The sequence below is a fragment of the Watersipora subatra genome, chromosome 3, assembly GCF_963576615.1.
Source record: "Watersipora subatra chromosome 3, tzWatSuba1.1, whole genome shotgun sequence".
NCBI lineage: Eukaryota > Metazoa > Bryozoa > Gymnolaemata > Cheilostomatida > Watersiporidae > Watersipora > Watersipora subatra.
This window is the reverse complement of record NC_088710.1, coordinates 53,135,029-53,161,251: the sequence shown is the minus strand read 5'-3', so window position 1 is coordinate 53,161,251 and position 26,223 is coordinate 53,135,029. Positions and strand designations below refer to the sequence as shown.

The following is a 26,223-nucleotide window of genomic DNA, read 5'->3' as shown; positions in this document are numbered from 1 at the left end:
TTTATTCCGTCGCACAAATTACTAAATCCTTATTTCCCGTTTTATTCGTGTGACGTCACCTGGGATTTCGCGATTACTAACTTATTTGTTGTAGTCTTGTATATGTTCGTTTAGTTGAATTCAATTTTAACGACATAATACCCCCTAAGCGGTATCAGCACTTTCTGTACTGTTTAAGTTGTAAAAACAGTTGATGGTGATGTTGTGAAAAGTAACAAAAGACGTCAAAACACGGTAAGGGATGACTATAATGAATATATACCAGGCAGACATACACGAAACTTTGCCTAGCGTTGTTTAATACTCACAAACTTTGAAGAAAGCTTCGTTTCAGTAAGCTTTCAAACACTTAATATTTTATCAATTAAATGTATTACAGGCTTCCTAAAATATTTTTTTAGACGAATGCCAACTTGAAAAGGTCGCTGGGAGAAAATCGTTTCATATGATTTGTTCCGTCTAGTATATACCAGTTTGTAATCCAAAACGATTTTTGTATGTTAGATTTACTCCAGTTTTATAATAAAAACAAAAATGGAGCTTTATATTTTTAGCAATGTCCTAAACGAGCACGCTTATTTTAATATCGTTTGCAAAGAATACATTTAAACTGTTTCTAAAGCTTCCATTTTATTTGAAGCGGCTAAGAAAATTTGAAAGCTTGATCAAAAAACCCAAAGTTAACATGTTAAACTTTAAAAACCAAAGCATTTTAGTGGGTATGTCAAATTATATGCACCAAAATACTTAATCTGACCTATAAATATAAATAAAATGATTAGTTCGTATTAGTCGAGAGTAAACATTTTATAAACAAAAAACGTTGTATGAAACACAAATGCATATGCTATTAAGCATTCATGTTACTACGAGACACTAGAAAGTTTTGTATTTTCTGCCAAAATTTGCAACCATTTTATTAAGTAAAGCACAAAATAAAGGATTAAAGGAAGTCCAAAAGTAATTTCACAGAATATGAGTCAGGCTGAAACTGTAAAAGGGATTTTATCGTTCGCTTTTTAAAATCAGCTTAACAAAATTTGTATTGTGATTGTTTTTATTTTGTTTATAGTCACTAACAAGCTCATTCGAATGAATGAATATATAATATAGATTTTATGTAAAGATTTCACAAATATGCTCATCGGGTTCATTTATTTTAACTTTGGTAATAAGTATTGGTAAAGAGACTTAGTCATTTTGATTATACTAACACTCTTTGGTAGGTATATTTTAACCCCACACATTGTGATTATAGAACACGTACCATTGACACATTCATGATTGGCAATGGTATGTGTCGATAATTTACCTTTTAGCAATCTAGTCTGCGAACAGCTTGCTCATTATGATTAAGGATACATTTAAATTAGATTTATTAGAATGACTAATATGATTATTACTGTGTCATTATTAATTTTTTGGTCCAAATTGACGACGTTTAGCTAAGAATTTTAATTTATGTACTTTTGGTTCACGAAAATCTAGTTTTTCAAAAAGTGAATTGAAATTTCAATTTTATACTTAGATTTGGGTAGTCCGTGAAGCATTTAAAAATCACCATACAATGCTAATCCATTCCAAGATTTTTTTATTTGTCATATGTTGAAGCAAATATTCCTGTAAACGTGCCTCAGGTTTTGGTTAGTTCCTTCCATGGGCTTAAGTTTAGCAATATGTGGCGGCAGAGTAAAATTTTTGTAAATCTTTGAGATATTTGTATGTTAAGGTTCTCGCAAGTCAAGATTTGACTGTGCATTATTGTCAGTAAATCAAGACAATCGAAACATCTATTAGAAATACAATGCTGATTTTTGAGTTTTCCTCTCTCTGCCTCCGTAGAAGGTATGCTTGCAGCTATTATAGCATCGAATAAGATTGTGCAGATATTCATCTTCCAGATTGCTGGTGGACACATCTCATTCATATGTATTTGTATGACAATCGAAATTCTGCACATGAAATTATTAACTAGTATCAGTGATTGAAGAATAGCTCTCACAGTGGTAGGTTTTACTTCAAGAACATCGAGAGGCATCTCAACTGAGTTGGCTTGATAGCTATGTAATTTCAGTGCCTTCTACTCCTGTCTACTTGTGTATATGTTGTGTGGACCCGCTTTAGTACTGTTATATCTGATCTGATTCAATGATACATAAGAGGAGGGGCTACTGGTTGTTAAATAGGCTCACAAAACCTACCATGGTCTACTGAGAAATAGTGTTGGCCAAAATGATACTCTTTCCTGGTTTGTGTCTGCATTGCTTTTTGGTTTGTATTAAAACTGTGTATAGCTATTTAAAAGGTTTTGGTACGAGTGTCAATCCGCTCTGTCTGTTTCCTTTTCATACGATCATCAAGTTTATTGGTTACTTACATCGGCAGTTAGTTCAGGATGTTTTGGTGTTTATTAAAGTTTGGTGGTCATAGTTCTCTAACTAAATCAACATTGACTAAATGTTAGTTTTTGCGCTTAGCTATTTTCCTAGGAGAAATAATCACAGAACCTGGGGAAGCTGTCCTTATGACATTCGTGTTTTAGTTGTTTCGTATAGCTTGTAGTCGGTTTCTATTTTGGCGGGTTGATTATTCACAAAACAATGGAGCTTACAAAAGTCCTACACTTCTAGGTAAGGTGTGCTCCAGCACTGACCATCGTGGCTGTGAAATATCTCCATTGTTATCTCCTAAAATTAAAAAGAGGTAGATGTCTTATTATCGCTGAGACAGTTTCCATATTTAAATAGAAATTCTGTGAAAGGCATGAATATTCTTATCAGTTACTGACGATTTCAAAGAAATTACAGGGCTAATTCTTGAATGAGCTAATATTCAACCTGTGGGCCATTTGATGGAATAGTCAGAGATGATGTAGTGTTCAAAGACATGCGACACTTTCTGCTTTCATTACAGCCGTACCCTTCTGTAGCTTTGTAACTATTTCATAGTCTTTTCAATTTTTAAATGGCAACCAATGAATAAGTTGACGTCTGGAGGTTTTTCTATAACATCTAGTAAGTCTTTTGTATATTAATTCAAGCTGGCTTTCAATTTCGTGTTACTCTATCAACTAGTGATTTTGCAAAACAATAAATGAGAAGTCTTCATCTCTTATCTCCCGTTCAAGGAGTGCTATGGCAATTTAGTCCTTGAAAATTTTTACACTAATAATTTGAATATACAGCAGATAGTTGGGTAACTTGCCTACCATATAATTATTAATTTGAATATACAGCAGATAGTTGGGTAACCTGTCTACCATATAGTTATTAATTTGAATATACATCAGATACTGGGGTATCATTACTTTGAATATACAGCAGATAGTTGGGTAACCTGCCTACCATATACAGTCAAACATGGATAACTCGTCCACGGATAGCTCGAACACATGGTTAATTCGAACATTTCCTTTGGTCCGTTCCCACGTAATGATAAATTGCTATAGATAACTCGAACTCAACACTGTTAATTCGAACTGTTTTTTTGCCCAACGGCTACCGAAACGGTTGTTATCGCTTTAGAAAATCACTTTATTCGAAGCCATAGAGGTAAACTTCATCTTTTCGTAATTCATAAGCGTCGTTATTACCACCATCGGCAAAATATTTTTGTCAACGACTTTTCTAAAAGTTTGGTGAAAATTGATTTATACTGCGATACGATGAATAGCACGGGCTAGCCGGGTCACGCGCGCAAGGATTTTCGCCACGCACATACAAAACAAAAATCGCATGTTGTTTTGTATGTGCGTGGCGAAAATCCTTGAGTGCGTGACCCGGCTAGCCCGTGATGAATAGTTTTCCGACGTTGATTCCGTGTTGAATCAACGTCGGAATGTTGAATGTTTAAAACGTCTTAAAATTGGTGTAATTAAACGTATACGTTGTCTGAGCTACAAAAAACTATTCATCGTTTGACCTAAACACAGAATACGTGTGTACATTCAATAAGTATCTATTAAAAAAGCGTGAGTGATATAGAATGTACCGTAAAACCTCGTAAAACTTCTAATTGAACTGCCTCGGAGTGTTGCTCTTAACGAATCCCAGGTAAAGTAAGGTAATCTGCATAAACTTCAAGAAGAAACGGCAAAATTGATCGTGGGTAAAACCCCAAAAGAAAAAAATGTCTTTTCTTTTGAGCATTTCAACAACGATCAAGTTTTGCCAATGTCAATCTGAAAAACGTCCTGGCAATAACATCACTTCAAACAACAAACCAATCTCAAGTGATAGAAAAATCTCTATACTTTTTCATGAAAACGTTTTAAACTTTACATTAGAAGCATTTAATTTGAAACAAGCCATTTGTGCTTTTGATTTATATTATAGTTTGTATATGTACATGTATCTACTAATAAATAAGTAAATATATGGACTTGTGACAGTGCTCTGATAACTTGAACGCTCTGATAATTCGAACACTTTTGCTCGGTCCCTTGAAGTTCGAGTTATCCATGTTTGACTGTAGTTATTAGTTTGAATATACAGCAGATAGTTGGGTAACCTGCCTACCATATAGTTATTAGTTTGAATATACATCAGATAATGGGGTATCATTACTTTGAATATACAGCAGATAGTGGGGTAACCTGCCTACCATATAGTTTTTGGGCTAATAACTTTAGCATGTTACTCCTTTTTTAATGAAGTTTTTAACTAGATTAATCTTTGGATATATTCCATACCCTTAGGAACTTTAGCACTGGTGACAACAGCTGGGTTTTGTGCAAAGAATTTGTAATGGCCATTACTTACTATGTGCCTAACTGCAATTGCATATTTAACCATAGTCGTTGCAATTAAGGTTGCCCTTCTCTGTTCAGGCCATTTGGTTCAGTCCCTTGATGTTAGCATATTTTTCAGCCATTTCTTCATTGTTCTGAGCTATTGCAAGATGAGCCTCCATGCTGTCAGACAATTCAAACATTTATTTTATAAAAAGTGATGGATTGTATTGAAGACGCTTGTAGGATGTTTACTTACAGTCGCAATATTCATAGTGCAAGTTGAAGAATTTAGACAACTGTATTATACTTTTCATCATCATTGCTTTATGACGTAAATGGATGTCCCAACTTACTTGAAATGTGGACTGGTTTTCTAACAGCAATGTTAAACCGGTAGTTGGCATTAGAATCTTAAACAATATTGTATATGTTATTGTCGAAAGATTGTATGTGCATTCTTATCAAAAGATGGACAGCTTTTTTTCTTTTTCTAAATCATGATGTTCACATCAATCGCGTTAGTAGCAAGGCTTTAGGATGTTTATCAACTGCTCAGCATGCACTTGAAGTTTAGACCTACAATTACGTTATAAAAAGGAAAAATTGATTGTCGTAATTTATTACAGAACTAATGCCAACAAGGAGTTAGAATATTGTTGAGGGAGATGGAAAGTGACCTTCCCCTAGCTTGCCCCGTCAAGTTGGAGATTAATGACTATGACAGTTCCAACAGTTACGGAGAACCTCTGGCTAAACGACCCAATACTGCCATCTCTAATCCGCCTGCAGCCCCTTCTCTCAGTGTTACCAGTAGAAGCCAATGTAGGTGGTTGTTGTTAGTTTGTAACCAACTCAGTTATTAATTACAAGCGATTGATGCATGCAAACATGATTCAGCACTTGTCTCTTCTGCGCATGAGCATACCTTTTCAGAGTAATTGATTTTTTACTCGAGGAATTGGAGAAAAACGGAAGAGAATTCTCAGGGAGGATGTCCTGTTCTATTTTCTGCGGAGAACTACACTTCCCTTCTTGTCAAACAGACATGTTATGGGCTTGGCATTGTTTAGTCTTCGCTGAACTACCGCTGGGAGGGGGCAAGGTATACGGCGCATCACATTGCGTAACAGCTAATATGTTCTTTGTCTAGTAGAGACTGCAGCTATCACTGGATACCCATAACTGCTAATAGAATATTGATAAGGTCAAACGGTGTTACTCGACAGGCCCACCGCTCATCATTGCACCCATCCGCGACTGACCTTTTTAGAACAAGTCTAACCACTGGGTGTGCCTGGTTATCAGGTGAACTTCCTAACTACAATAATCACATTGTTAGCGCCCGAGCAGGTAAAGCTAGCACTTTTTTTCTTGTGTTGGCAGAGTCTGTCATTGGTCCACTTCATAGTCTGGCTTTCCATACTATAATCCTCTGTGGCTCTATAGCTGATTACTGGCTGATTTTGGATTAGTTTGTCTGCAATTTCAGCGACTTTCATCTCTTAATCTACGTTTACTATTCATCCTTCGTCTCTTCTCCTTTGAACCAGTCGCATTTTGGCATGGATGCAATAAAATGATATCGGGAAGTTATCACTACAGTTGTTAATGTATTGAAAAGGTGAGACGTTGTGTAGCTTGATGGCCGAAGTTATTAAAGGGGTGCAACCTGCTGCTTGTAATTTAAAGTTGTTAGCTGTCTTTACGTCTGATACTATAGTACTTCTTTAATCACTTTGGTTGTAAATGATAAGTTTATCCACTTTTTCTTAGTCGGTGTTCAACTTTGGTTGTTTGTCTCCTCCTTTCATCAAGCGATTCCCTGCATCGGCACCTTAAAGGTTCAGGTTGGTACTAGTCACTCAATTGAGATTGGAAATCACTCCACGGTTGGTTCGTCACTACCATAAATGTCTGTATATATGACTGTATACCCATCTATCATCTCCTGCCAACTGGCGTTTCCTCAAGCTAGCCGATCAGTCAGCCAACCGTGGCCAGCTGGGAACGAGTCCAACACTCATTCCTTACGAGCCCTGCTAGTACTCCAGCAGTACTTGTGGCATTTCCCATCTTGATTGCATTATGTAGACAAAGATTTAGAGCAGAAGTAATGCTGCCCTTGCAGCATAGCAAGCTGTGCTCACGATCATTCAAAGGTCAATGGAATGCTTCTGAAGGTTAGCAGAGGGTTACATAAAGCAGCATCAATCAAGTCCTATTTTTCCTCAAGCTTCTCCACAGGCAAACGGTTTTTGACACCTTATAGAAGCTTATTCAGTAATAATATACAAACCAATCATAATGACTTTACGGTATTTAAACTGTTTTATGTATCACATCGGCATAATAATAGTGACACGTGATCATGGTTAAATCAGCATATGTAATGAAATATGACATCTTACCTAGACAGAAATCTGGCCCTATTGATCAACACAACTGCGCATTATACACATTTCAGCGATAATCTTTTTCACAAAGTTGGAATAATACAACGACACTACAGCTGTCTAGACCCTTTTCCAATGAGTTTACAACAAATTTTAAAGAAGCTTTATTTAATCTTGTAGATAATACTAGATATTGTCTGTAAAGCATAAGGGTTGGGGATTATGGACTGTGTAGTTAATACATCATGTGGCTTCTTGATGTTGTTGTTTATAGGTCATTTGCTTCAGTCTCTTGCTGCTGGTATTGCCAACCAGTGCTTCAAGGCCACAAACTACTTCTGTCATCAGCTCAAACTGCAACCTTGTTTATAATGACATAGCTCAACATTCCAACTTTTTCTAATATTTTTAAAATCATAGTGCAGCGAAAGTCAGTATAAACCTGTCAAAATGTTCATAAACATCTCCAAAGTCTATTCTAGAGCACATGCACCCATATGTCATTTCAACAGCTCAACAGTACACTGCACCCTCCCCCCCTCACCATATGACATTAATTCGTTTCGGTGGTAAGGCGAAAATGTTATATAGAGGAGTGTAGAAACACATAGTAATTATCTAATGCAAACACCCCCTGGTAAAAACTTCATATAAGTATTGTGCATGTTAAAATTTCAAACAAAATAGTATATTAACCTAGGTAACCATAGTTACCTACAGTAGCTTTAGTGTAATTAATGGTTATGATCTTATGATCTGCAATAAAATGTAACATTACTAAGTACAGTCCGTACTGTATGGAGCTCTTACTTTCGAGACAGACGTATAACATAAACTTTGAATTAACTTACTTTGAATTTAGCCTACTAAACACACACTTCAAGTTAGGTTTTAGTGTGTATTTTACTACACTTAAATTTTGTGATCGTCTTGATCTTTATTACCTGTTTGTGGTTACATTTTCACTATAACTTATAAAGAATAATGCTGAACTGAGAGTGAGCAAGCATCGTATCTCTTTCAAGCGTTGTCGGAGAAATTGCTGCTAATAGCATATCGGCTTCTTCGTTATTCCGACATAGTCGGCACTCCGACTCTTTATATTGAAACTTAAAAAAATGTTAATATAGAGAATATTTTTCAACCCGGTCGCTGCTTTACATTCGTGATAGTAAATAAAGTATTTTTAGGATTCGAATGTTTAAATTCTAAGCTATAACATAGATTTTAAGTTGTGTCAACCATTGATCCATTTGCTTTTCAATAAAACAAATCAATGCTTTCTAAAGCTGTAAGATCTGAATTTCTCGTGGCATTATAGTCAAAAGTGCGACCAACTCTTTGACAGCAGTACCGTTAAACTATTTTATCAGTCCCCGCTTGTCATGACGGTACAAAAAAGCACGTTTCACCCCTTCTTTCAAAAATATAATAAAATTTTGTTTCATAACCCCTCCCTACAGTTGGCCAACACATGGGCCAAAAGACCATTCTGCTAAAGATAAAATAATAACACATTTGGACAAAAAATATAATGCTTATTTTAGTTGCTCGTATATATCATCCAGTGCCAAAAAACATGCTGCCCAATTTGTAGTGAGTTAACATTTACATCGTACACTACTTAGACACTTAGGCTCTATGTTCAAATGTCTTATTTTTTATCCCGATACAACTTCACGGGAAGCTAGTGAAATACCTTTACTTTTTTATAAAATTGCTCTATTAAATGATAACATATTGGAGCAGTTACTTCTATCTATAAAAATATCAAAAATAATGGAAGAGCAGTCGCCAACCTTGAAGCATGTTCTCCCTATTATTAACGCAGGTGTCATTTTTTAATTAGGTATAAAGACATTGCAATATTGAAAATCACTATTTAGTATGGTCTCATTACCGATGGTAGTTTTACCATTTTGCAGTCTGATCACTAATCAGTTGTCATAGTTCCAGTGGCTATTGTATAAACATAAGACAAAACCACTCTATTAAACAATATTTGAACCCAAAATACTTTTTTCTATTTTAGTTTTCAAAGCAGAATACCGAAATGTAATAACTTCATGACAATATACACTAGTAGTTTCTTACAATGATAAATTTGAACAATTTATGTTAAATTTACTTATAATAAATAAATTTTATGCTGAATAATAATTTCATATTAGAATGCTTATAGCATTCGTGAGAATAGAACCTTTTGGAAAGATTCACTTCTAAGTTGTAGCAAATATATTATTTCTAACACGCATCAGCATCGTGATAACCTACCTCCTACAAACTACGATACTGAAAATAATGATTGTTTTTACTAATCGTTCACCGCCTTCTCCGTTTTTACAAACGCATTCATAAGCAGTCGTTTTCTTATTAGTATTCTTCAACAAACTCACCTCCTGAGCCATGAAGGAATTCATAAATTAATTATTTTATATATATATCATCTAAGGTATGATGAGGTGATCACAAATTTTATGAAGTCAAAATTTTCACATTTAAACAAGGCTTCTATTTTACTTAGCAACTAAATTAAACTGAAACAATGAGCTAATTCTCTCGTAAAGGACTGTCATTTAAGTAAATTACTTAGTTCCAATTTTGATCACATGATCTAAAACGGGTATGCAAAGTGTTATTGTTCTTAGCTTCATGAAGCATTATTTTGTGCTTGGCAGGTAAATTACTGTGCCTTAAACCATAACTGTCACAAACAACTTTTATTGTATTAACTAGGTAAATCAGACACGCTGATTCCGATTTCGTACTCAAAATAAAGATTAGTCCACTAACCTTCAAAGTCATTTAGGCTTTTTTAAAGCGTTTCAATATCCGTTTCGAAAACAGCACAATCGGCATTACAAGCTCCGCCCATAAATATGTGACGAAACCTAGCTTTTTTAGAAACGGAAGTTAGGAAAGTTTAGTCCGATTTAGAATAATAGAGATGGGTGTCTTAAAACCCATTATTATCTAAATCCAGCCTGTAAAATAATTTCAGTTTTTTATGAAAGGGATATAAACTATTTAAAATTGCTCGCAGCTTGTTACATGACGTTTAAATGGGCTGGACGCCGAGAAAAACGAGCTCAAAAAGTGCGGTTTTATCACGAGCTAGCGTTGTTATCGCGCTTTTTAAATATGCAATGCTAAATAGCTCATCTACCTTTCAGAAAATACTGATATTATTTTTAAAGCTGGATTTAGATATTAATAGATTTTAAAACACCCATCTCTATTATTCTAAATCGGTCTAAACATCTCTACGTAATTTCTGTTCCTAAAAAGCTAGGTTACGTCAAGTATTTATGGGCGGAGCTTGTTATGCCGATCGTGTTGTTTTCGAGACCGATATTAAAACGCTATAAAAAATCCTTTATTACTCTGAAAGTTAGTGGCCTAATCTTTATTTTGATTACAAAATCGGAATCAGCATGTCTGATTTACCTAGTAAATACGATAAAAGTTGTTCGTGGCAGTTATGGTTTAACACTCCCAACTTACACTGTAGTACTCTAGCACATTTATAAACTGTATATAACTCTAATTTGTATTGCTATGAGAGTCAAAAAGTATACCACCAGTAAAGGTGCACTGAATATTAGCCGCTTGTTTATTGGCAAATGTATTAGCAATAAATTATATGTGTTTACGTCAAACGCTAAAGTGGTCATATACAGCCCAGGACATGTACTCTAGGCTATTAATGTGTGCCGCTAATCATTCTGTGGCTAGCTGCAAAACGCGAGCGTTTTGTGCCCACTAGAATAAATTCACCTTTATAATAAAAACTTTGATACTCTAAAAAACCGCATAATTCAGAATGTGTTTTAAATACAGCAGACCCTCGTCATACAATTTTAATTCATTCCAGTTTTAAGGCAAAAAATCGTATAACATGGACATTGTAACCCAAGGGCGCACTGTATTCGGCATGTTCTACTAAATATAACCTTTTATTGCAATCATCACGATCAAAGTTGATACGAATAAGTGTCACAGGCGGAAAATGCCTGTGACACATTGCATGTACAATGTGTCACAGGCAATGTGTCACACATGCACATGGCACAGGCACATGTCTGTGCCTGTTGTCATGGGCAACAATGCATCATGATTTAGCTCCTGTGTCCTTCAGTCTTAAGGTTGAAATATGTGTAAATGTATTTCCCCATCACAAGAAATGTGTCGAAACATCTTCAAGTCAAAAGTGCTTCTTACCAGATTGTGTTTAGAATTGATTATAAAAGATTTAGATCAGGTTTAAACAGGATAGTCTTATTATTGTAGACACTATGACCAAGCTCAAGGTCAGAAAAAGTGTTACAACTTTTTAACTTCAACTGCTCAGAATTACAATAATAGTTTCTAAAGACGCATATAGAACTTTAACTCTTCAAGAAAATATTTATAGTCAAACGAAATTTTCTTAGCTATAAGGTTGAATTAGTTTTTAGTGCTGATTGACACTAGAGCATGGGCGTCCAAACTTTTTGCAAAGGGAGCCAGATTTGGTGTGTTAAAAATTTAGGGGCCAACCTTGGGGGACATTTTTTACATATAACAGCAATTAATTTAAATAAATTTTACTGAGCCAATCTGTGTTTCATAATTGCTTTTTTATTTTAATTTCAGCTATCTTAAGCATGTGTTTTGGTTCGTTTGAAATGTGCATATCGAAATTGCATTGACAATATAATTGAAATTTAATAATCACTCAACTTCACTTTTTTAACGCTAATTTTGTTGTAACAGTTGACCAAAAGTAATTGTACTCTTGGATACAATTCAATTTTAAACAAAACAATATATCGCCATGGCAGTTTAATATTTATAGAATTTTTAAACACAATTACAGAAAACTGAACGAGTAATAGGCATATCAACAAGTGCAGGGCTCATTTAAAATACGACAGTAACTATGAATGTTGATTGGATTTTTAAATGTTTAATACGCAGGTAACAGCGCTTCTGCCCAATTTATTAACCCTTTGAACCTTGGTTGTGTTTGTCAGTGCGTGTCAGTAACCCTGAGCAATCTGTCCAACGATCCGAAGTTTGTAAATTTTTATTAAGTATAACTAAACATGCTCATAATGATATTTGGTAAAACATTAGTAAAAAAGTTGGGATTAACTGTTCATTTTTGAGCTTTTAAGAGCTTTTAATCACATTTACACATATTTGGCACCTACAACACAGCAGAGTAAGACATGGTGAATCTTTTGATACCAAATAACTGTAATGTGAATTTTGTTGCTAGTCAACCTTTAAGGTTTTTTCTCAACTTTTTAGCAAACACAATCTTTTTCCATAATTGCAAATGTTTTCGTCCGTCCATAATACAATTAGAACTTATTAGATTCATTAAATGAATGATGCTCAAGCAATCTTTGTTTGCCTATTAGCTGGCTGCTTCTTTTGTAATCAATGCCTTCACATAATTAGGCGATGTAGACAACTCCTGTTTCCAAGCCATTCATTTCATTAATCCTGTGAAAAGCCTGTCTGACACCAGTTGATGAAGTGCAGAAAGAAATAAGGACAACCGTCTGGTGAAAGTATGTAATGTTGAGCAGGTAGAAGTTAGATGTTTGCTTATTTGTGCCAATGACGAGGTGTTGCTCATCTGAAATAGTTGTTACAAATTTTGAAACGATTCGTCCCTTCTATAAAAATGCTTTTTATTGAAAAGCGTGTCATTATTAATCAGCCTATTTTAATGGGCTAGCGAAACATGGAAACAATTCTCGCTGACATGGGTAGATCACATACTGTTGTTACACGAAACGAAACGCTTACCAGGAGATGAGGATTCTCGGATGGGGAAAGGTGCAATTAGCTGGTCTCGGGCCAAGCAATTACGTAACTATGGAAATCATAGCTTATTTTAAGTGAACTGAGCTATATAACCGCCATAGACCTGTATTTACAAGCAATGTTAGTCATACCGTTGGCTAATACATGTTAGAGCAATATTTTCTCTTCAATTTTTTTTCAACCCTAGTTTTTGATTACGAATAAAAACGGCATGCAGGCACTGAGAAAACTGTCACAACAAGCATGCTAGCGCAAAGTGGTGTGCCTCATATGTACTCCAAGATGTAAATCAATATCGTTTATCTTTTTTCATTTGATAGTCTCTATGATGGATGAAAAAGGCAGGTTGCACATCCCTCTTTTCTTTAGTTTGTCAATTGAGTTTAGTATCTGACATGTAGGAATAACATGGATGAAAATGTCTAACATTGTTCAAATGTGTATCACATTATTATAGTCTTGAGCTGGGTCGTCTAGCCCACAAGATTACCTATTTACTGCTGATTTGATATGAAATGGCATTATTTAAACTTTTTGTTATAAAGAAAGGTTGATGTCAAATAATGATGCGATGCAATCTTCAGTTAATATTCAACATTACACCTTATGACACCAACATGGCCTTGAGAGAGCATGAGCCAAATTGTAATAGAGCAGACGACTGCTTTTAAATGTTCGAAAAATACAATTCGGTTATCTTCAGTTTATACATTATCAAACATGGCATCTAGACAACACCATCCGTAGACAATGCACCCATTTTCAATTAAATGCCTAATACTATGATAGCACATGGCTTTAATCTCTAGTCTGGCATAAATTGTTTTCAAATATTTCAACGATGGAGTTGTCTGAACTGGTTGTGTACGGGCATTTGAAGTGAATTCACCCTTACTATGTTTCTCATTACAATCAACTCTGTTCGCATGAGACTATTCCCATACCTAGATTATGTCAGGATGCGAGGTATTTTTAGGGCTAGCTTGTTCAGATAAATAATTGTCCAAATATAATCCTCCAATCAATTTCTTTCGATTCTCTTATTCGTGCGAAAATAGTAGTTATCAGTCACTGTGACAGAAAGACGCATTATGCAGGGTGACAAACATCAACACTGAGTTTGGTGTATAATTCAAAGCTACTCTAGCCTACATTGTTTCACAGCAGGTAACCAATCCTCATATGAATGCTAAGGTCACTCTTCCTCCAGCTCTATTGTGAATATGTGAAGGCACAAATTTCTCGATAAATGGGCGTTATGCAATCACTTATATCTGGTCTCATGTTTACATTAGTTTATCAGCACAGTTTATTATACTTTAATGACTCTGGCACTCACACAGTGGCACTCTGGCACATTTCACACACTACACAGTTAGTCTTTTATCATAGTCTGTTTCTTTTGGCATAGCCCATACTGTAAACATTTGTAGCTACATTCGCAGCCTGATTACGGAAAAGCTTACTACAAATTACACTTTATAAAGTTCTCCCCGGAGTGCATATGGATTTGTCGGCTAGTGGTTGACTGTAGGCTCCTAGTCTGATGCTTTTTGTTCATTCATGTTCATGTTAGTTTTAAATTCTCAAAATGACTCTTGAAGGTTGAAGTTAGAGTCAATCTAATTTAGTGTTTTAAGTGGCGATCTACCTCGCAGTATCGAACACATGGCTGGGGAACCCTTTGGCTGGGGAAACGACAAAATTGTCGTTTATCGGTTGCGTGGGGAAACGACATTTATGTCGCTTTAGGTAGATGTTTATAAAGCTGTCGCCTAGTAACGTTAAACAAAGGATATGAACGCTAGTAAGTTTTAAATATCATCAACAAGATACTTGTCGATGAATTACCATATGAAACGATTATCTGAGAGGCGTTGCTTTGTGCTAAAAGCTAAAGAAATCATGCCTCCTTGGAAAAGAATAAAAGTTGGAAAAACCAATCAACATCGGCTCGGCGTTCAAAACGGTAAAATAAAAATTTATTTGATCCTGTGATCTTTTGTCTGATCAGAATAAAAATAATTCAGATGATAGAAGTGATGTAAACTTTTTGAACTTTTTATATACTTGGAATATGTAGTAAAAAACGATCATTATGGTAGCTCGCACGGCTACGTTATAGCGTTGCACTCTACCGAAAAGAATGCTTCCAAGCATTTCATACAGAAACATTTGTACATGGTTGTAGTTTTTTTGTAGTAGTAGATATGTACATGAATGTTTGTGTACAAAAGATTTGGTTCATAGAAATAAATTTCAGTTTAAGCTATGCATGTTCATAAATTACCGATTTTATTGAATTTTCAAAAATAAATTACTCGACTTTCGGGTGTTTTTGCGGGGCTTTAACCCAGCCAAAGGGTTAAAATACAGATATTCACTGGTATAATTACCTAGCTGGAACTGAAATTAATTGTTTGTAGTATATTATATATCATGGCTTAAAATTAAATAATTACGGTAGCAAAACACTCATATGTTAGCTAGATCTTTATTATTTTCTGTTAGTATGCCTTGAGTTATGCCCTTGAGCCTGCTAGCGAATGCGGGTAACGGTTTTTAACTCAGATTTTAAGTTAAATAACAATGGAGCGTTTTGTCTTACAGCAAATGGAACAGCTGACGCAAATGTGACTCTCTGGCAGTTTCTGCTCGACTTGCTCATGAAGCAGCAGTACTCGGGTATCATCTGCTGGACTAATAACGAGGGGGAATTTAAGCTGCTCGATGCTGAGCAGGTAGCCAAGCTTTGGGGGCTCAAGAAGAATAAGAATAACATGAACTATGATAAGCTGAGTCGTGCACTCAGGTATTACTATGACAAGGACATCATCAAAAAGGTGATGGGTCAGAAGTTTGTGTACAAATTCGTTTCATTCCCTGAGATGGTAAAGACTGAGAATCGGATTCCTTTTAAAAAGAAGATGGAGAGTATTGTAAGTGACTCAAACCCTGCGTCTAGTGCACCGCTCTCGACTACTATGAGTGGCTTTCAGACGTTACGGCCATATGATGTCAAGGCTGGACTTATTCACTCTGCTCAATTCGCTGCCACAGCCTTCGCGCAGCAACAGATGTTACGCGAGCACGCTGTAGTGCAGGCAATGACAGAACGAAAGTATCCGATACCTCCGGAACACATGGCACTCCATCACAACGGCACAGCACAACCCAAGGTAGCGTTACTAGCATTAGTATAGTGTACTTTCAGGATGTGAAGTTATGATTGATTTTAGTTGTACCGGCTGCTGGTAGTCGGGTTACAAGCTCTCTGTATATCGCTGACACACATTCGGATTCCTGTTTATCATATCAGTCGCTTCCTGCGTGTCGCTACCCTGGATGATCGAGTGCCAAATTATGCACATCACATGAATTTTTATTGTCTTCGGCCTGTCTTACAGCATATAATTCACGGCAGACGTAAGCTTCTCCAATACTCCGCTACTCCATTGCTTTAAACTAATTCTCTTCGTGATTTCCTTGCATTAATTAACTGTCTGAGTCATGTTGGTCAGCCTTCAGTGGCAGCTCTCATTGTCTATCCTTCCTGCGCACTAATTTACGTGTAGATGACCGAGCAGCATAGCATGTCAAGGGCAAGTTAGCGATAAAGAACTACAGCAATGACCATTGTTGTTGTTGCCCAGTCTCTCGACGTATCAACGGTGGGCTCCTCCGTATCTCCGTTGGACTCCTCCGTATCTCTGTTGGACTCCTCTGCAACACCATTGGGCTCCTCCATAAAACCGTTGGGCTCCTCCGTACCACCGCTAGAAAACCGGTGCACACCACTGTTTTTTAGTTTATATATCAGCTTTTTTGATAACTTCTTTTTTGAAGATCGAAAGATTTAATTTTTGATTGCCGGAACAAATAATTAAAAATTAAAAGCCAGCAATACCTAAAATTTACCTCCGAGTAGCCCTTCACATAGCGAGTAGCCCTTCACATAGCGAGTAGCCCTTCACATAGCGAGTAGCCCTTCACATAGCGTTGTAAAATTGTCATTCGTGGTTCCCACACTTCTAATATCTTTTAATTAGTTCAGCCAGAGATCAGCTCGCCAACATAACTTGGGCATGCCTTGTAACAACAATATATACATAACTATATATATAACTATATAGGATGAAATATAGTAGTATCATAATAGCTGGTTATCAATCTGCGCTATAGACTCACTTCTCGTTTCAACTTGCGGAATGATTAAACAGTAGTAGTTGTATTGTTATTACTGATAGGTACTTTTCATACAGTAGTAGTTGTATTGTTATTACTGATAGGTACTTTTCATACAGTAGTAGTTGTATTGATATTACTGATAGGTACTTTCCATACAGTAGTAGTTGTATTGTTATTACTGATAGGTACTTTTCATACAGTAGTAGTTGTATTGATATTACTGATAGGTACTTTCCATACAGTAGTAGTTATATTGTTATTACTGATAGGTACTTTTCATACAGTAGTAGTTGTATTGTTATTACTGATAGATACTTTTCATACAGTAGTAGTTGTATTGTTATTACTGATAGGTACTTTTCATATAGTAGTAGTTGTATTGTTATTACTGCTAGGTACTTTCCATACAGTAGTAGTTATATTGTTATTACTGATAGGTACTTTTCATACAGTAGTAGTTGTATTGTTATTACTGATAGATACTTTTCATACAGTAGTAGTTGTATTGTTATTACTGATAGGTACTTTTCATATAGTAGTAGTTGTATTGTTATTACTGCTAGGTACTTTCCATACAGTAGTAGTTGTATTGTTATTACTGATAGGTACTTTTCATACAGTAGTAGTTGTATTGTTATTACTGATAGGTACTTTCCATACAGTAGTAGTTGTATTGTTATTACTGCTAGGTACTTTTCATACAGTAGTAGTTGTATTGTTATTACTGATAGGTACTTTCCATACAGTAGTAGTTGTATTGTTATTACTGCTAGGTACTTTCCATACAGTAGTAGTTGTATTGCTATTACGGATAGGTACTTTTCATACAGTAGTAGTTGTATTGTTATTACTGATAGGTACTTTCCATACAGTAGTAGTTGTATTGTTATTACTGCTAGGTACTTTCCATACAGTAGTAGTTGTATTGTTATTACTGATAGGTACTTTCCATACAGTAGTAGTTGTATTGTTATTACTGCTAGGTACTTTTCATACAGTAGTAGTTGTATTGTTATTACTGATAGGTACTTTCCATACAGTAGTAGTTGTATTGTTATTACTGCTAGGTACTTTTCATACAGTAGTAGTTGTATTGTTATTACTGATAGGTACTTTTCATACAGTAGTAGTTGTATTGTTATTACTGCTAGGTACTTTTCATACAGTAGTAGTTGTATTGTTATTACTGATAGGTACTTTCCATACAGTAGTAGTTGTATTGATATTACTGGTAGGTACTTTTCATACAGTAGTAGTTGTATTGTTATTACTGATAGGTACTTTTCATACAGTAGTAGTTGTATTGATATTACTGATAGGTACTTTCCATACAGTAGTAGTTGTATTGTTATTACTGATAGGTACTTTTCATACAGTAGTAGTTGTATTGTTATTACTGATAGGTACTTTCCATACAGTAGTAGTTGTATTGTTATTACTGCTAGGTACTTTTCATACAGTAGTAGTTGTATTGTTATTACTGATAGGTACTTTCCATACAGTAGTAGTTGTATTGTTATTACTGCTAGGTACTTTCCATACAGTAGTAGTTGTATTGTTATTACTGCTAGGTACTTTTCATACAGTAGTAGTTGTATTGTTATTACTGATAGGTACTTTCCATACAGTAGTAGTTGTATTGTTATTACTGCTAGGTACTTTCCATACAGTAGTAGTTGTATTGCTATTACTGCTAGGTACTTTTCATACAGTAGTAGTTGTATTGTTATTACTGATAGGTACTTTCCATACAGTAGTAGTTGTATTGTTATTACTGCTAGGTACTTTTCATACAGTAGTAGTTGTATTGTTATTACTGATAGGTACTTTCCATACAGTAGTAGTTGTATTGTTATTACTGCTAGGTACTTTTCATACAGTAGTAGTTGTATTGTTATTACTGATAGGTACTTTTCATACAGTAGTAGTTGTATTGTTATTACTGCTAGGTACTTTTCATACAGTAGTAGTTGTATTGTTATTACTGATAGGTACTTTCCATACAGTAGTAGTTGTATTGATATTACTGGTAGGTACTTTTCATACAGTAGTAGTTGTATTGTTATTACTGATAGGTACTTTTCATACAGTAGTAGTTGTATTGATATTACTGATAGGTACTTTCCATACAGTAGTAGTTGTATTGTTATTACTGATAGGTACTTTTCATACAGTAGTAGTTGTATTGTTATTACTGATAGGTACTTTCCATACAGTAGTAGTTGTATTGTTATTACTGCTAGGTACTTTTCATACAGTAGTAGTTGTATTGTTATTACTGATAGGTACTTTCCATACAGTAGTAGTTGTATTGTTATTACGGATAGGTACTTTTCATACAGTAGTAGTTGTATTGTTATTACTGATAGGTACTTTCCATACAGTAGTAGTTGTATTGTTATTACTGATAGGTACTTTCCATACAGTAGTAGTTGTATTGTTATTACTGCTAGGTACTTTTCATACAGTAGTAGTTGTATTGTTATTACTGATAGGTACTTTCCATACAGTAGTAGTTGTATTGTTATTACTGCTAGGTACTTTTCATACAGTAGTAGTTGTATTGTTATTACTGATAGGTACTTTTCATACGGTAGTAGTTGTATTGTTATTACTGATAGGTACTTTTCATACAGTAGTAGTTGTATTGTTATTACTGATAGGTACTTTTCATACAGTAGTAGTTGTATTGTTATTACTAATAGGTACTTTTCATACAGTAGTAGTTATATTGTTATTACTGATAGGTACTTTCCATACAGTAGTAGTTGTATTGATATTACTGGTAGGTACTTTTCATACAGTAGTAGTTGTATTGTTATTACTGATAGGTACTTTCCATACAGTAGTAGTTGTATTGTTATTACGGATAGGTACTTTTCATACAGTAGTAGTTGTATTGTTATTACTGGTAGGTACTTTTCATACAGTAGTAGTTGTATTGTTATTACTGATAGGTACTTTTCATACAGTAGTAGTAGTTGTATTGTTATTACTGATAGGTACTTTTCATACAGTAGTAGTTGTATTGTTATTACGGATAGGTACTTTTCATACAGTAGTAGTTGTATTGTTATTACGGATAGGTACTTTCCATACAGTAGTAGTTGTATTGTTATTACTGCTAGGTACTTTTCATATAGTAGTAGTTGTATTGTTATTACTGATAGGTACTTTCCATACAGTAGTAGTTGTATTGTTATTACGGATAGGTACTTTCCATACAGTAGTAGTTGTATTGTTATTACTGCTAGGTACTTTTCATATAGTAGTAGTTGTATTGTTATTACTGATAGGTACTTTCCATACAGTAGTAGTTGTATTGTTATTACGGATAGGTACTTTCCATACAGTAGTAGTTGTATTGTTATTACTGCTAGGTACTTTTCATATAGTAGTAGTTGTATTGTTATTACTGATAGGTACTTTCCATACAGTAGTAGTTGTATTGTTATTACGGATAGGTACTTTCCATACAGTAGTAGTTGTATTGTTATTACTGCTAGGTACTTTTCATATAGTAGTAGTTGTATTGTTATTACTGATAGGTACTTTCCATACAGTAGTAGTTGTATTGTTATTATGGATAGGTACTTTTCATACAGTAGTAGTTGTATTGTTATTACTGATAGGTACTTTTCATACAGTAGTAGTTGTATTGATATTACTGGTAGGTACTTTTCATACAGTAGTAGTTGTATTGTTATTACTGATAGGTACTTTCCATACAGTAGTAGTTGTATTGTTATTACGGATAGGTACTTTTCATACAGTAGTAGTTGTATTGTTATTACTGGTAGGTACTTTTCATACAGTAGTAGTTGTATTGTTATTACTGATAGGTACTTTTCATACAGTAGTAGTAGTTGTATTGTTATTACTGATAGGTACTTTTCATACAGTAGTAGTTGTATTGTTATTACTGATAGGTACTTTTCATACAGTAGTAGTAGTTGTATTGTTATTACTGATAGGTACTTTTCATACAGTAGTAGTTGTATTGTTATTACGGATAGGTACTTTTCATACAGTAGTAGTTGTATTGTTATTACGGATAGGTACTTTCCATACAGTAGTAGTTGTATTGTTATTACTGCTAGGTACTTTTCATATAGTAGTAGTTGTATTGTTATTACTGATAGGTACTTTCCATACAGTAGTAGTTGTATTGTTATTACGGATAGGTACTTTCCATACAGTAGTAGTTGTATTGTTATTACTGCTAGGTACTTTTCATATAGTAGTAGTTGTATTGTTATTACTGATAGGTACTTTCCATACAGTAGTAGTTGTATTGTTATTACGGATAGGTACTTTCCATACAGTAGTAGTTGTATTGTTATTACTGCTAGGTACTTTTCATATAGTAGTAGTTGTATTGTTATTACTGATAGGTACTTTCCATACAGTAGTAGTTGTATTGTTATTACGGATAGGTACTTTCCATACAGTAGTAGTTGTATTGTTATTACTGCTAGGTACTTTTCATATAGTAGTAGTTGTATTGTTATTACTGATAGGTACTTTCCATACAGTAGTAGTTGTATTGTTATTATGGATAGGTACTTTTCATACAGTAGTAGTTGTATTGTTATTACTGATAGGTACTTTTCATACAGTAGTAGTAGTTGTATTGTTATTACTGATAGGTACTTTTCATATAGTAGTAGTTGTATTGTTATTACTGATAGGTACTTTTCATACAGTAGTAGTTGTATTGTTATTACGGATAGGTACTTTTCATACAGTAGTAGTTGTATTGTTATTACTGCAAGGTACTTTCCATACAGTAGTAGTTGTATTGTTATTACTGCTAGATACTTTTCATACAGTAGTAGTTGTATTGTTATTACTGCTAGATACTTTTCATACAGTAGTAGTTGTATTGTTATTACTGCTAGGTACTTTTCATACAGTAGTAGTTGTATTGTTATTACGGATAGGTACTTTTCATACAGTAGTAGTTGTATTGTTATTACTGATAGGTACTTTTCATACAGTAGTAGTTGTATTGTTATTACGGATAGGTACTTTTCATACAGTAGTAGTTGTATTGTTATTACTGCAAGGTACTTTCCATACAGTAGTAGTTGTATTGTTATTACGGATAGGTACTTTCCATACAGTAGTAGTTGTATTGTTATTACTGCTAGGTACTTTTCATACAGTAGTAGTTGTATTGTTATTACTGCTAGGTACTTTTCATACAGTAGTAGTTGTATTGTTATTACTGCTAGGTACTTTTCATACAGTAGTAGTTGTATTGTTATTACTGCTAGGTACTTTTCATACAGTAGTAGTTGTATTGTTATTACTGATAGGTACTTTTCATACAGTAGTAGTTGTATTGTTATTACTGCTAGGTACTTTTCATACAGTAGTAGTAGTTGTATTGTTATTACTGATAGGTACTTTTCATACAGTAGTAGTTGTATTGTTATTACTGATAGGTACTTTTCATACAGTAGTAGTTGTATTGTTATTACTGGTGGGTACTTTTCATACAGTAGTAGTTGTATTGTTATTACTGATAGGTACTTTTCATACAGTAGTAGTTGTATTGTTATTACTGATAGGTACTTTTCATACAGTAGTAGTTGTATTGTTATTACTGATAGGTACTTTTCATACAGTAGTAGTTGTATTGTTATTACTGATAGGTACTTTTCATACAGTAGTAGTTGTATTGTTATTACTGCTAGATACTTTCCATACAGTAGTAGTTGTATTGTTATTACTGCTAGATACTTTTCATACAGTAGTAGTTGTATTGCTATTACTGATAGGTACTTTTCATACAGTAGTAGTTGTATTGATATTACTGATAGGTACTTTTCATACAGTAGTAGTTGTATTGATATTACTGATAGGTACTTTTCATACAGTAGTAGTTGTATTGGTATTACTGCTAGGTACTTTTCATACAGTAGTAGTTGTATTGTTATTACTGCTAGGTACTTTTCATACAGTAGTAGTTGTATTGTTATTACTGCTAGGTACTTTTCATACAGTAGTAGTTGTATTGTTATTACTGCTAGGTACTTTTCATACAGTAGTAGTTGTATTGTTATTACTGCTAGGTACTTTTCATACAGTAGTAGTTGTTTTGTTATTACTGATAGGTACTTTCCATACAGTAGTAGTTATGTTGTTATTACTGATAGGTACTTTCCATACAGTAGTTGTATTGTTATTACTGCCAGGTACTTTCCATACAGTAGTAGTTGTATTGTTATTACGGATAGGTACTTTTCATACAGTAGTAGTTGTATTGTTATTACTGATAGGTATTTTTCACAGTTCCCTCATATGCTTATAACAATTAATAGTAACTCCACACTACTTTGTATTGTTTTAGCTAACCTCTACCCCACAGCGTTGTAAGTAAGTGATTGCGTCAAAAAATAATGCCAAACATTCTACCGCAAGCTTTATTATAGCTTATAGAACAGATAATAGTTAGATTGATGTGTGTTTAAAATACTGGTATGGTGTCATCATGACTGCATAGTCACAGTGGTCTACATAGTCACATACCCAATCGTTATAAATACTATCATAACCAATGATTATAAATACTATCATAACCAATCATTATCAATACTATCATAACCAATCATTATAAATACTATCGTAACCAATCGTTATAAATACTATCGTAACCAATTGTTATAAATACTATCATAACCGATGATTATAAATACTATCATAACCAATTGTTATAAATACTATCATAACCAATGATTATAAATACTATCATAACCAAGCGTTATAAATACTATCGTAACCATTCGTTATAAATACTATCATAAACAAACGTTATAAATACTATCGTAACCATTCGTTATCAATACTATCGTAACCAAGCATTATAAATACTATCATAACCAAACGTTATAAATACTATCATAACCAATCATTATAAAAGCTATCATAACCAATTGTTATCAATACTATCGTAACCAATCGTTATGAAAACTGTCATAACTAATCGTTATAAATACTATCATAACCAATGATTATAAATACTATCATAACCAAGCGTTGTAAAAACTATGCAATACAATTGCTTCAAGTCAGCTCATCAATAAATTTCAACAGGAGCCGAGTCCTGACTTTTACAGAAAATGAACATGTTCTTCTCCCGCACTTCTTTTGCCCAGTCGACATCTGGATTTAGACTATAAATTTATTACTTTCACACTATAAATTGTTTGCTTCAAATAAAGTACATTAAATATATTGTATAAATATATGTTGTATTAAATACGAATCAATCAAAGAAGAACATACTACAGCTGTTCATTTAACTAGGAGAAATGGTTGGCATCTTTCTACTCAGGCAATTTATTCACAATCACTTTCACTAGCCTCCATTTTTTTATTTGTAGCAGATGGGTTATGTTCACTAATATGTGTAAATAATTGTAAAATAACGGATGACCTTGATTCCTTAGGAACACCAGTTATTCCTAGACATACAGTTCTTGCCATGTTTTGATTAAAGACGCTTTAATGAACGCTATGCATTATTGCAGTATAAACAGTAGATCAAGGCTAGTAATACTGGGTCGTATGTATTCGCCTGTCAATCTACAAAATCTCTTTACATATGCGTGGTCTGAACCAGGGATATGTCTATGTCGTGTGTGCGTATTGAGCAACTAATCTTGAATTGTAAGTACGTCAATATTAAGGATGTAAAGGTGTGGTGAGAGAAGATAAATAACTTAGTTGTTTTTTGCTGGTCTTCAATTTAAGAATGGCTTCCTAAACGCTTTTGTATCCATCTTGCTTATGCCTTTCATATATTTGAACACTGACCTCTTACCTGACTATGCATTCCAGCTATCACCCGCACCAGCTGATGATCGCTCAGTGAGTGTCTCTCCCACCCCTAGTCAGACTGTGATCTCATCTGAAGCTCAGCAGAATGATACTGTCTGTACAACCAGCCCTCCCACTACTAGTTTTTCTTCATCAGCACCTGCTAGAGATAGAGAGTCTGTGATACCTTCTCTGCAGCACCTGTCGCCACCCGTCACTCCGGTGAGTGTGTGTACCCCAGCTGGCTCACCTTCACCCACTCGAGTCTTTGAACTCCCAGACTCTAACACGCCAACTCCTCCTCCCAAACCTCTCAGCCCCATGAAGCCTCGGGAGAATGAGGTGAAGGTAAAACTTGAGATTCCTGATATTGATGACAGTAAAGACAGTGAAAGGACAACTCTAGGAGGTATAGAGGGACGCCGATCTTCAAAGCAATCGAAGTTGAAGCCAGACCCTCTTAGTATAAACAATGATGTAGTGGTTAATTCTTCTGTCACTTCTCCGTTAATGACCAGAGGGTTGTTAGGCAGTTTAAACACTCCAATGTTTATGACCAGTCCAATGTTTGGACAGCGGACACCTCTTATTCCGGGTATACACCTTTGGGGGCCTGGAACACTCAGTCCCGCAGCTCTCTCGCCGAGGTTTGGGGGTCTGCACGCGGGTCCGGCATTCCAGTTTCCAGCATTTGCTGTTTCTCCAGCCACTCTGGGAACATTCAGTCACTTCAATGATAGTGTTTTCACCAGCTCGGCAGCAACCGGGTCGGCCACAGGCAGCGATAAAAAGTCCCTTTATTGATTTCAGATATACTCTGGCTATAGGGAGAGGACAAATCTGATCACAATCAGGCACTTGTTTATATTTCACCATGAAATTTCTTTCTCCCGCATTGGTTTCTCTCATTCGGCTAATAGTGTTCTATATTCTTACTACTGCTTCATTTCGTTTCTATCTCTCAGGACGAGCCTGCCATTTTTATTAATGGTTAACTTTTACTATTGTTCAATTTTCAAAAGTTATTTCTATATTTTACTGTTTTGGTATAGCGCTATTTTTGTAAGTTTTGATATACAATAACTGCGTTCATAGCTTGTGTACAGCCGTTTGGTCATATACGCTGTAATGTTTAGTCTCAATTTCCAGCAACTTGTGATTGGTGCTGCACCAAAGGATGTCGCATAAACTATTGTTTATCTTAACCTGTCTGTCCATCCCAACAGAATTATTATTTTTAGTATTTCACTTCACATATTTGCA

The 26,223-nt window shown here is 34.7% G+C and overlaps 1 protein-coding gene across 1 annotated transcript; it reads left to right on the top strand.

Moving 5' to 3' along the window:
- The first annotated feature begins 59 nt into the window (after positions 1-59).
- LOC137392252 (ETS domain-containing protein Elk-3-like) lies at positions 60-26,165 on the top strand. Its single transcript, XM_068078917.1, has 4 exons — positions 60-234; positions 5,359-5,554; positions 15,556-16,124; positions 24,982-26,165. The coding sequence occupies exons 2-4, from the start codon at positions 5,398-5,400 to the stop codon at positions 25,762-25,764; spliced, it is 1,509 nt and encodes a 502-aa protein (XP_067935018.1). The 5' UTR covers positions 60-234; positions 5,359-5,397; the 3' UTR covers positions 25,765-26,165.
- Positions 26,166-26,223: the final 58 nt, after the last annotated feature.